Source organism: Carassius gibelio, chromosome B22, assembly GCF_023724105.1.
Source record: "Carassius gibelio isolate Cgi1373 ecotype wild population from Czech Republic chromosome B22, carGib1.2-hapl.c, whole genome shotgun sequence".
NCBI classification, from domain to species: Eukaryota; Metazoa; Chordata; class Actinopteri; order Cypriniformes; family Cyprinidae; genus Carassius; species Carassius gibelio.
This window is the reverse complement of record NC_068417.1, coordinates 6,494,500-6,506,957: the sequence shown is the minus strand read 5'-3', so window position 1 is coordinate 6,506,957 and position 12,458 is coordinate 6,494,500. Positions and strand designations below refer to the sequence as shown.

The 12,458-nt window shown below is 36.0% G+C and overlaps 2 protein-coding genes across 2 annotated transcripts in view; both read right to left on the bottom strand.

Moving 5' to 3' along the window:
• The window catches only part of LOC127987694 (uncharacterized), a 2,462,016-nt gene that overhangs the window by 415,389 nt on the left and 2,034,169 nt on the right, over positions 1 to 12,458 (bottom strand). The window lies entirely within an intron of this gene.
• Positions 4,433 to 10,595, bottom strand: LOC127987947 (protein NLRC3-like). The gene is made up of 7 exons (XM_052590405.1): positions 10,493 to 10,595; positions 9,613 to 9,712; positions 7,749 to 7,853; positions 7,335 to 7,439; positions 6,764 to 6,848; positions 6,390 to 6,585; positions 4,433 to 6,297 (listed from the first exon to the last, which is right to left on the bottom strand). The coding sequence occupies exons 1-7, from the start codon at positions 10,593 to 10,595 to the stop codon at positions 4,433 to 4,435; spliced, it is 2,559 nt and encodes an 852-aa protein (XP_052446365.1).

Sequence of the window (12,458 nt, the reverse complement as noted above, 5' to 3'; positions counted from 1 at the left end):
AACTTGAATTGAACAATTTTTACATGAACAGAAAAAAAACATATACTGCATATTTAATAGAATTGTATTCATTCAAATGTTGTAGATAAAACAAACTAGCTGTCACATTTCACACATGAGGAGCACGGGATCGAAGGAGGGAGAATATGAGAAGTGAATAAATCAAAATGGTTTTATTAACAAAGGCTGGGGATCTTCTCCTCCTCCCTAGTTTCCTCTTCTGGATCGGGGGAAGGTTGGTGAACTAGAGTGCTGAACGACTGGTGGGCTTGGTACAGCAGGAACCGGCAGGCTTGCCACATGAACAGATGGCCAGCTTTACTCGGGAATGACAGGCAGACTTGTATGGAGGAATTATTGAGTCAGATTAATTAAACTAAGTCCAAGTCGAAAATTAATTAGGTATTTAGGATTGGGCATTTGGTATTTAGGATAGGGCATTTTGTATTTAGGATTGGGCATTTTCTATTTAGCCATTTAGGATTGAGGATTGGGCATTTGGGGATTTAGGATTGGGCATTTGAGGATTGAGGAGTGTATGGAAATTAGGAGGCTTGGCCCAAATACTGGAGGCTGGGTTTGAAATGGCTGGTGCGCAGAGGCAACTTATGGACAGCAGAGGGCGCACCCAGTGTAAAGGAGCACACTGTAATGAAAGTAATGTAATTGTAAAGTTATTCTGTTTCTGTAATGAAACGGAGCGAGTGAGTGGCTTGAGTGAAGACTGTGTGATAACTTCAACTTAATGACAGCTTTGTAACATTTGTGGCCTCAAACACAAAGTCACGAGTGAAAGGAGGGCTATTGGTCTGACGACGAGAAAGCAGCAGACAGTGCAGCAGGTAAGATGCTAACATTAGCTACTAGTTATATAAGCTGATATTGCTAACATGCTTTAGTAGGCTATAATTATATTGGGACATGCTGTTTTGTTTTGTAAACTGTGGTTAACCCCTCTGACATTAGTAGATACACTCCTTTCACATTGCCACTAGATGGTCTTGTTTAAGTTTTTTTTTTTTTTTTTTTGCTATATAGCCTATATATATTTTATAAAGATTGTGAGAGAAAAGAAATTAGGCTTGTTCAAAGTACTGTGAGAGCGATTCAAAAGCATGAGGAGCGTCTACTGTCTTTGATGTCATATGTTGTGTGTGTATGTATATACTCAGACCGGCCCGTCTGGCACCAACAACCATGCCACGCTCAAAATTGCTTAAATCACCTTTCTTTCCCATTCTGACATTCAGTTTGGAGTTCAGGAGATTGTCTTGACCAGGACCACACACCTAAATGCATTGAAGCAACTGCCATGTGATTTGTTGATTAGATAATTGCATTAATGTGAAATTGAACAGGTGTTCCTAAAATCCTTTAGGCGAGTGTATATATACACATACACACAGTCTTGCAGTGTGCAGCACCGGTTCAAGTCAAACAAGTCTAATTTCTTTTCTCTTACAATCTTTATAAAATATATATATATATAGGCTATATAGCAAAAAAAAAAAAAAAACAGAAACAAGACCATCTAGTGGCAATGTGAAAGGAGTGTATCTACTAATGTCAGAGGGGTTAACCACAGTTTACAAAACAAAACAGCATGTCCCAATATAATAATACCCTCCTAAAGCATGTTAGCAATATCAGCTTATATAACTAGTAGCTAATGTTAGCATCTTACCTGCTGCACTGTATGCTGCTTTCTCGTCGTCAGACCGATAGCCCTCCTTTCACTGGTGACCAGAGATGTATAAAGTACTAGAGAACCATACTTGAGTAAAAGTACAAGTGCTCTATCAAAAAAGTGACTTGAGTAGAAGTAGAAGTGCTCTTGAAGCACCACACTTAAGTAGAAGTACTAAAGTATTCAACATTTTTTGTACTTAAGTATTGCAAGTAGTCTATTTTAAAATTTACTACTCAAGTACTGAAAGTAAAAGTAGAAGTATTGTGTTATGTAGCTATTAAAGAAAGTAGTCAAAAGTTTGAACATATTGTTACTATTTCAAATGATTAACCTAAAGGACAAATCACAATTCCTTTGACTGTAACTTCTTGTAAACAAAAAACGGTTACTAGGGTTAGTTAGCCCAATTTGCAAAATGATGTCATTAATAACTTACCCTCATGTTGTTTCAAACCCGTAAGACCTCAGAGGGTCATTTAGAATTTTTTGAAGCATCGAAAATACATTTTGGTCCAAAAATAGCAAAAACTATGACTTTATTCAGCATTGTCTTCTCTTCCGTGTCTGTTGTAAGACAGTTAAAAACAAAGCAGTTTGTGATATCTGGTTCGCGAACGAATCATTCGATGTAACCGGATCTTTTTGAAACAGTCCACCAAATCGTACTGAATCGTTTTAAACAGTTCGCGTCTCCAATACGCATTAATCCACAAATGAATTAAGATGTTAACTTGTTTAATGTGTCTGACACTCCCTCTGAGTTAAAACAAACCAATATCCCGGAGTAATTCATTGACTCAAACAGTACACTGACTGAACTGCTGTGAAGAGAGAACTGAAGATGAACACCGAGCCGAGCCAGATAATGACTCGTTCACGAGTCAAGAACCGTTTGTGTCAGACGCGTCCGATTCGTGAACCGAGGAGCTGATGATACTGCGCATGTGTGATTTAGCGTGAAGCAAACCGACACACAGAGCGTCTGGAACCGAACTGTTTTCTTTTGGTGATTGATTCTGAACTGATTCTGTGTTAATGTTATGAGCCCATGTGCAGTCCATGCCAATGACACCATTGCATCGAGCGCAAAAGAATCGGTGAACTGTTTTCTTCAACTGGTTTATTGAATCGAACTGTCAGAAAGAACTAACGTTACTGGTCATCCGAGAACCGATGCAACCGGTTCTTGACTCGTGAACGAGTCATTATCTGGCTCGGCTCGGTGTTCATTTCTCTCTTCACAGCAGTTCAGTCAGCACGCGCAGTCTCGCTTGATTCGCTCAATGATGTGCCAGCTTCATCAAACCTGCCATCTACAGTTCTGGCAGTGGTTTGTAATGGAATGATTCGTAACATTATTATAATTGTAACGAGTAACGATGCAGCACATAAAAAAATATCGGAGTAAAAGTATTAAACTCAGCGAAAATATGTACCGAAGTAAAAGTGGAAGTAGGAGAAAAAAATAATACTCTAGTAAAGTACAGATACCGCCTTTTAGTACTTAAGTACAGTAGTGAAGTAGTTCTACTTCGTTACTATACATCTCTGCTGGTGACTTTCTGTTTGAGGCCACAAATGTTACAAAGCTGTCATTAAGTTGAAGTTATCACACAGTCCTCGCTCAAGCCACTCACTCGCTCTGTTTCATTACAGAAACAGAATAACTTTACAATTACATTACTTTCATTAAAATGTGCTCCTTAGCACTGGGAGCTCCCTCTGCTGTTCATAAGGTGCCTTTGCCCAGCCATTTCAAAGCCAGCCTCCAGTATTTGGGCCACGCCTCCTAATTTGCATACACTCCTAAATCCCCAAATGCCCAATCCTAAATCCTAAATGGCTAAATGACCAAATGCCCAACCCCAAATACCAAATGCCCAATCCTAAATACCAAATAAATTTTCGAATTGGACTTTACGCTTCAAATTTAGATTTTTGGTTTTGGTTTAAGACTTTTAGTTTTAGACTTTTAGTTTATAATCTGACTCAATAATTCCTCCATAGACTTGGCCTCTGGGCGGCTGGTAGGCTTGTCTTTGGCACAAAGAGAGAGAGCCACGGCCGGCGGCCTTGACTGAAGAATGACGTTTGATGGCTGACAAAGAACTACACACAGAACTTACTATAAAATACATGGACACCAATGGCATACACCTGGGAATAAAGTAATACACACCGCTGGAGACAAATACACTCAAAAAGCACACGAACAGGAAGGACCAAATAAGGTCAATAAAGACAAAACATGAACCAGAGACTGAGACTAGCATGCTTGTATTCAGCTTTATAAAATATGTATATGAATAATAAGCTTAGATCATTAATGGCAATGATATATATATATAAGTATATATAAGTGCTGCTCTATCATCTTGATGAGTTTCTATATCTTCTTTATAGCAGAAGTTTATGAAAGTTGAACAGCATATTGGAGTGGAAATAACTATGGAACAATGTGGTTTATAATAACATGACATGCTTCTTCTGTAACTAAACAGCTTGCTGAAAACAGAAATTTCTACATAAATCCCATGTAAATCTAATAAAATATCATTGCTCTTTATATAAAAAAATATAATAATAAAGTTAAACAATGTGTGTTATTATTTAACCCTAACAAAGATATATACTTATAATTGGTATATGATTAATAATCACTATAGATCAGGGTTGTCCAAACCTGCTATGTATCAATGTAGATTAATGCAATTTTACAAAACATTAACAAAGAACAATAACTTACAGAGCTCTTTTGCAGGTTTTGATGACTGCTGATAATCTAATGAGACACTCGTCTGATTTCTTGAATTTCTGAAGCTCAAACTCCTCCAGCTCCTCCTCTGATGTCAACAACACAAAGACCAAAGCAGACCACTGGGCAGGTGAAAGATCAGCAGATGAGAGACTTCCTTTGCTAAGGTGGGTCTGAATGTCTTTCACCAGAGTTTGGTCGTTCAGTTCATTCAGACAGTAGAACAGATTGATGGATCTCTCTGGAGACAGATTAGACTCTAATTTCTGCTTGATGTACTGAACTATTTCCTTTTTGCTCTGCTCATTTCTATTTTTCTGTGTCAACAGACCCTGTAAGAGTCTCTGATTGGACAGGAGTGACAAACCAAGGAGGAAACGAAGAAAAAGATCCAGGTGTCCATTATCACTCTCTAGTGCCTTGTCCACTGCAGTCTTGAGCAAATCAATTATGTTTTTTTTGGATTGTCCAAGAAGGAACTGAAGGAAATTTTTGTTTTTCTGTTCTGTAGAGTCTTGATCAAACACATATTTCTTCTTCATGTCTAGAAACAGATGTGCATAAAGGGCTGCAATAAACTCTTGAATGCTCAAGTGAACGAAGCAGTACATGGTACCAAGAGTGATCCCTGTTTCCTCCTTAAAGATCTGGGTACACATGCCTGAGTACACTGATGCCTTATAGACGTCAATACCACAGGCTTCCAGATCTGTGTCATAGAAGATCACATTGTTTCTTTCCAACTGATCAAATGCCAGTTTCCCCAGTGAAAAGATGGCATCTTTATCCCAGGAAACATCGGGGGTATATTCTCCATCATACTTTCGTCTGCTCTGCTGGATCTGAAATCTGAGGAAGTGTGTGTACATTTGTGTCAGAGTCTTAGGAGTGTCTTCAGTATTTGACTCCTGCAGTGTTTTGGAGACATCATCAGTCTGATTGTTTTTCACAACATTATTTCTTTTCTCCTCTAAAATGTTCTGGAGAACAGTAGCTGAAATCCAGCAGAAGACTGGGATGTGGCACATGATAAAGAGACTCTTTGATTGTTTAACATGATCAATGATTTCTTTGGCCTGATTCTCATCTGTGATTCTTTTTCTGAAGTACTCCTCCTTTTGTGCATCATTGAATCCTCGTATCTCTGTCAGCCGGTCGATACAGTCAGGAGGAATCTTACTGGCAGCTGCTGGTCTGCTGGTGATCCAGATGAGAGCAGAAGGAAGCAGATTTCCCTTGATGAGGTTCGTCAGGAGAACATCCAGAGAGGCTGGTGATGAAACATCAGACCACGTCTCATTATCCTTAAAGTTTACAGGAAGTCGACATTCATCCAATCCATCAAGAATGAACAAGACTTTGAATTGATTTCTTCTTGTAAGGTTCAGTCCTTTTGTCTCTGGGAAAAACTGAGTTATAAGGTCCATCAAACTTAGTTTTTCTTTCTCCTTTAAGTTAATCTCTCTAAATGGAAGAGGAAATATGAAGCTGATATCTTGATTTTCTTTTCCTTCGGCCCAATCCATAACAAACTTCTGCACAGAGACTGATTTTCCGATGCCAGCAACTCCTTTTGTCAGTACAGTTCTGATCTGCTTCTCTTGTTCAGGTGCTTCAAACAAATGTTTGCACTCAACCTGTATCTCCTGTGATTCATGACGTCTGGAAGCAACTTCAATCTGTCTCACCTCATGTTCAGTATTGACCTGTTCACTACAACCCTGAGTGATATAGAGATCTGTGTAGATGTTCTTCAGAAGTGTAGAGTCACCTTGCTTTGCAATTCCTTCAAACACACATTGATACTTCTTCTTTAGGCTACACTTTAGCTGATGAATGAAGAACAGCTCATCTAAACAGAAACAAAAATACAGATATTATTTAATCTTACTTTCTCTCTTCATATATAAGTGACAATCTAACACATGATCACGAGTCTCTTACCTTCTAGAGTGTCAGCAGCTTCATCTTGCTTCATCTCTCTCAGGAAGTAGAGCGTGAGATCAAGAGCTGCTTCTTTCATTCTGCATCTGTTTTCATTAAAGTCCTTCACAAAGTATTGCATGTTCTCTTTTTGTAATATATTCTTAAACTTTTCCAGCTCATTTTTTAGAAATGTGATTATTTTCTTCTCAAGATCCTACAAACAAAAGCAAAACAAAAAATAAAGACAAAATAACAAAATTGAACCAAATCCACATCTGGTCCAAATGATCTAATCAGTAATTAAAAATATGTGTAAAAGAAACAAGAAACATTGCTCAGTAATTGCTCAATTTATTTGTTATAAATATAATCATTAATTTATATTTTTTCACCTGGAAGATTCCTAGGAGTTTGTCTGTGAAATTCTTGTGGTTCCTGTTAATCTGGAAGTCTGAGTCTAATGTCTCATAATGCAGACTGTTAAAATGGAGAATAAAATTAATTTTGTGATTAAGGCAATATATTAGACAAATATCTTGCCACATTTTTATTTAATCAAACACAAAGAGCAAACATCAGGTGTTAATGCTGCAGTTATAAGTTAATGCTGTTAAAGTAAAGGTTCTGTTTAAGTACAAATCTAAGTTTTTCTGTCCTATAAGGAGAGAACTAATGACACAAAGAACAGAAAGAAACCGTTCTTCAGTCTCGTTTGAAATGGTTTAATGCTGCAAATGGTAATAAAACAGATTAAATGACATATTCATGTGTCTATGGTGAATTTATGCCTCGTTGCTGCTGCTTGTGTAACTGTATTACTGGAAAGAAGCTCCAGACCGACTTCAATGAAAAGGAAAGCAGATATTATTCTGTGATCTACTGTTTTATTTACTTACTTTCTATCACAGATACCCTATTGGAGAAATTAGCTAATGCGTTGTTGTAACAAACCAAATAAAATACCTTTCAGTAGCTGATGGGGTTTCTTCACTGAATCCCGGTGGAGCACCTTTTGAACAGTCACTCTTCACAGACACAGAGCTGGACACATGTGAGTCTGATCTTACACTGATGACACAAAAAAAGAAGAAAAAAAAAAGAGAGAGATTCTTCAGTCTCATTTGAAAAGGTTTAATGTTGCGAATGGACTTTTCTGTAGATAGATGGACACATTCATGTTTGATTGTCACATTCATTATTGAATTTATGCTCTCTAGGGTTTGTGCAACTATTACTGTAAATAAGCTCAAGACACAGTTCAGTGAAGAAAAAAGCAGAAACTTTGTTATTTTACTGTATTAATTACTTATTTTCTATCACAGATACACTAGTGGAGAAATTAGCTAATGCTATGTTGTAACAAACCAAATGAAATACCTTTCAATATCTGATGGTGTTTCCTCACTGAACTCCGGTGGATCACCTTTTGACTGGTCACTCTTCACAGACACAGAGCTGGACACATGTGAGTCTGATCTTACACTGATGACACAAAGAAGAGTGTGGGAACGTTTTTAAGATTTTGATACAATAAATTTCATTAAAAAAAAAAGAAACTAAAATATATACTGCAATGCAAAAGGAGAGTAGAGTATACAAGCTTCATTTCTACCATTGTCCCACATTCAGCTTCATTATCCTCAGTCGTCTCACTTCTCTCACCTTCCTCATTTATATCTTCTCCAGCAATAGTGACACAGACCCCAGCTTCAACACTCACCCATCCTTTCATTATTTACAGCATCGTTCACTTTCTCACCACAGACACTTCTGATGCAGCCCTTCCATTATATCAACCAACTAATCAAAATCAGTTTCATCTTCATCATACTTCAAGACCATGTAAACCTGTCATCTAAAACGAATGACAGAGTTTTACAGTTAAGTGGGATCTTTTTGATTTGGGACACTACTGTATCATGTCTTGAAAGCTCTACAAGCAAGAGTTCATCTTTACTGAAAGCTGGAACACATCTCTTCTGACTTCATATCTACAGATTACACACCAGGGCTGTACAGTGTGACATGTGTTGAACGTGCTATGAAAAATAATCAGTCTGTGTGATGAATAAATATACCACAGTAGCAATGCATGCCTGGGTTTGAGCCGGTTTACAAACCTGTTGTCCAGCAAAGTGAACATTTAATGAGGTTTTGTACTACAAATTCATTTCATCACTCAAGTGTAACTATTTTTGGCCAAATTGTGGATCCTTACAAACAGACACAACAAACTTAGTGTTCTATATAATATTTGTCAAATAAAGAAAAAGGTTTATCTGAAAACCTTTGTTACAGTTCAGATTTGTGCAGATTCTGTTGGTTCAGATTTGGAAATTCACTGGCTATTGCCTCTCATAACATCATAAAGACACATATATTGCCTCTCATAACATCATAAAGACACATTAACACATTGATGCTATTTTTTATTAATTTGAAATGAAAGAATGAAAGAGATTAAAGTGAAGAAACTGAATACAAACAGTATCTTTCTGGAGCCAAAGAATAAACAATGTTCTGACTGCTATACATAATATTTATTGCTGTAGTATTAGTAGATGTTTTATTAATGCAATGATGCGCATGATCACAGACAGACTTGTTATATGAGGGAAAATTAAGACATTCAGCGTGTTGTGTTAAATAATTACAGAATTCAGAGATTCCTCCTGAAATTAGTTTGTGGATTATCTAACCTTAATATTATATTTATAGGCCTAACCATAATATTTGAGCCATTCAATGCTATAAATCAAAGAGCACTCCTGTATAGAAAAAAAAAAAAAAGACTGGATTCAGGCTAACATTTTCTCCTAACATGTGTTCCCTGGGAATCGAGCCCACAACCTTGCGCTGCTAACACAATGCTCTACAACTTGAGCCACAAGAAATTATTACTCATTTTAGTTCATTTAACACTTTACAGCAAATTAAACTTCAGTTTGCAATGATTATTTTGACTTGCTTAAGTTACCATATTATTTACATTTTCTATCCACTAAAAGTGCAACCTGAAACTAAAGTGAAAAACATTTTAATTCTGGGGTTGTACAGGATTTAAATATTTCTGTATATTAGACATTTAACAAGTTTCTAGCTGTTTTTAACCCGAGACAATCTAAGCACCTTTAGAGGAAGTTCTGCTTTGTTTTGTAAATCATTTGACTTGACAACAGTGAGAGAAAACACTGCTTGTTGAAAAGGGTTAAAACTTCTCTGAAAGCAGACTCAGTCTTACCTCTGTTTGTGTGAGAGACTCATCTTTCCTCTCTTCTCTGACAGACTGCAGATGAACAGCTCAACACTGAGATCTTTGTGTCTCTGAAGACGATCAGATGCTCATCATGACCTGGACATGACAATGAGATCAAGATCATGAGAGTTCAGAGGAACAAATGATGAAGAAAATAACAAGTGCTGAATCTGTGAGTTATCAAGCAATCAATATACAAATAAAATATGCTACAAATATACTGCCATGTAATAATCTCTTCAGATCACTCACAACACACGTCTTTATTTACATACACATTACAATCGGAGCATTAAGAAGTTTAAAAGAAGATTTGTTTTGCTCGTTTATCAACCTGTCTATCCGGAAGAACAGGTTTGATTTGATCACAGAATACTTTCGGTTTCGCGACTTAAAATGGAAAAAGGAGGAAATGAAACAACACTTTTGGAATTATTCTGATTGCTTATTTTTAAAGACTTGTAAAAATGTTTTAACATTCTTCATCTTTAAACGGTTTGTTTTATTAATATCTCTCTGTTTCTCGGTTGTTTGTTATTCGTCGACAGACGGGTATAAGTTATAACTGAACAAATCCCGCTTCATCCAGCTCTGAAATGCGTTCATCATTCTCCTAAATAAGTGTAATGGTGAAAGTATTCAGACTTACTTGCAGTAGTTCAGACGATCTTGTGCTGCAGGAACAGAATCCAGAAGTCTTTCCAACACTTCCGGTTTGTGATCGCTGTTAAACACCTGTGCGATCTTCACGATTGATGTTTGTCACCTGACACGACTTCATCTTGGAGAAAATCAAAGTCCAGTTAACAACAGATCTCGTGCATCAGCGCCACCAACTGGACAGGAATGTGAAGCACAAACACACCTGCTTTCTCCTTCTTCTTCCTTCTAACAGCAGATCCCAAACTAAAACAGTGCACTAGCGCCACCTGCTGTTTCTTCACATTCTCCCTCTCAATCTGCTCCATTCACCTCCTTCTGATACATTTGACTACTCTGAAGGGTTAATGAATAATGACAGATAAACCATATCAAATAATCAAACCAAACATATCAATCTGAAAGGTAAAAATTATATAACATAATTATATACAGTCTTATTTTTATTTTCATTTATTTCATTACAGCAATAGTCTATGAATTCAGATTGAATGATTTATTCAGTTATTCTGTAGGTTATGATGAATAATTAAGATATATGAAATGTATGATTCATTGAATTCATTCAGAACTCAATTAATTATAATGAACTTTCAGTTTCTACATACAAATAGAAAATGTCCAGTTATTTTCATCTTATTTTCTGAATTTATCATCTCTGTTCAGTTTTACAGGTCGCTGTGATGTAGATATATGTGCTTATCACAATCTGTCTTTTAAGATTTAAATAGATTTGAATCGAATGTCTATTAAAAGAGAAAAACTGAGACTGTAACTCATAAACTCACGGGTTTGAAAAAGACAAAAAAAGCACTTTAGCTCTTATTTACAGCTGAAATTAACATTATTATTATTTTACAATCAAATATTTAGTAATAATTTATGTATTTAAAACCCTACATTTAAGGGAATATTAGACAGACTAATGTATTAATTCTTCTTCATTATTTACTGTCTTTCTGTACTCTTATTCAACATTTATAACACTGTTTTAATGTAATTTAAGTTTAAATGAGAAATATCGCAGCTGTCTAATTTACTTTCAATGTAATTTATTCTCTAATATTTTGAGCTCATCTTCATATTCCTGTCTTTATCACTGTCCTCAAAATCCTGCATCCGAATAAGAAAAACACACAAGAGAAGTGGATAAGATAAGTGCTATAAATAATCCTTTTCAGAAGAATCCACAACAAATATTAATAAAAAATGTTATGATTATTTTCCAGACAATGCTATAAATGAAGATCATAGTAGTGAGACTGAAGAACAAACAATGACAAGCAACGATACAATGATAACACGACCAACATCAGCAGATCTGACCTCAGCACCTTTCAGAAAATAGAGATAATGGGTTTTATTAAAAAAAAGAAAGATGTGTGATTTTATTACAGTAAATTTATATAAATATCGTTTTAAGCAATGACAGTTGTAATGAAGAAACAGAAAACTAAAAAATGAGAAGTAGAAATTATTATATAATTAAAAGTGTTTGTTGAAATACTGAGATGTTTAAATCCTTTTATTGAAGCTACAGTAATAAATGGTTCAGAATGTAAAATAGTATGTGGTGTTTATCTGATAGACAGAGACATTTCTGGATCTGATGAAGAGAAACCCCAGGAACACAGAAGAAAGATCTTGTTTGAGACTCGAATCTCAATCATTAGACTGTAAAAAGTGTGAGAGATGAGAGAGATCGACCTTTATCTGTTCTCACATGGACAGATATTCAATGAGTATGGCAGAAATTTAGGCAGCACCTCACCATTGTGAAGCAGAGTATTACAGTTTGACCCAAACATGATTGTCCCATGACATGACAGCATTGGCTAGAGTAATTAGTTCATTTACATCCTTCCTTACAAATGGGTGCATAGTACTGATTATTATTTTTATTATAAATATTATTTACTCTTACAGTTACATGATACATTTCCGGTTTCAAAAGTTACCTTGTTGTATGATTTATGTCTTTTGAGTTCACCCTTCAGATTAGACTATAGAACTGTAGTGTTACTTGTTTAGGATTCAAAATGTTATTTGCTTTTAATTTATGTCATTATGTCCTTTTTTTGTCTCTGCAACAAATAACAGCTGAAATAAAGGCTGATTTAGTTTCATCATTTGATGGAGGCACAGATTTCCAATCCTCTGCACATTTGCTG

What these genes read in the sequence shown, in the direction of transcription:
- LOC127987947 (XM_052590405.1), bottom strand. Translation starts at nt 10,595, where the DNA reads ATGGAGCAGATTGAGAGGGAGAATGTGAAGAAACAGCAGGTGGCGCTA. An exon ending in AGTCTCTCACACAAACAGAG is followed by an intron (nt 7,854 to 9,612) that starts GTAAGACTGAGT and finishes TTGTGTCATCAG; the next exon opens with TGTAAGATCAGACTCACATG. An exon ending in ACCCCATCAGCTACTGAAAG is followed by an intron (nt 6,849 to 7,334) that starts GTATTTTATTTG and finishes CCATTTTAACAG; the next exon opens with TCTGCATTATGAGACATTAG.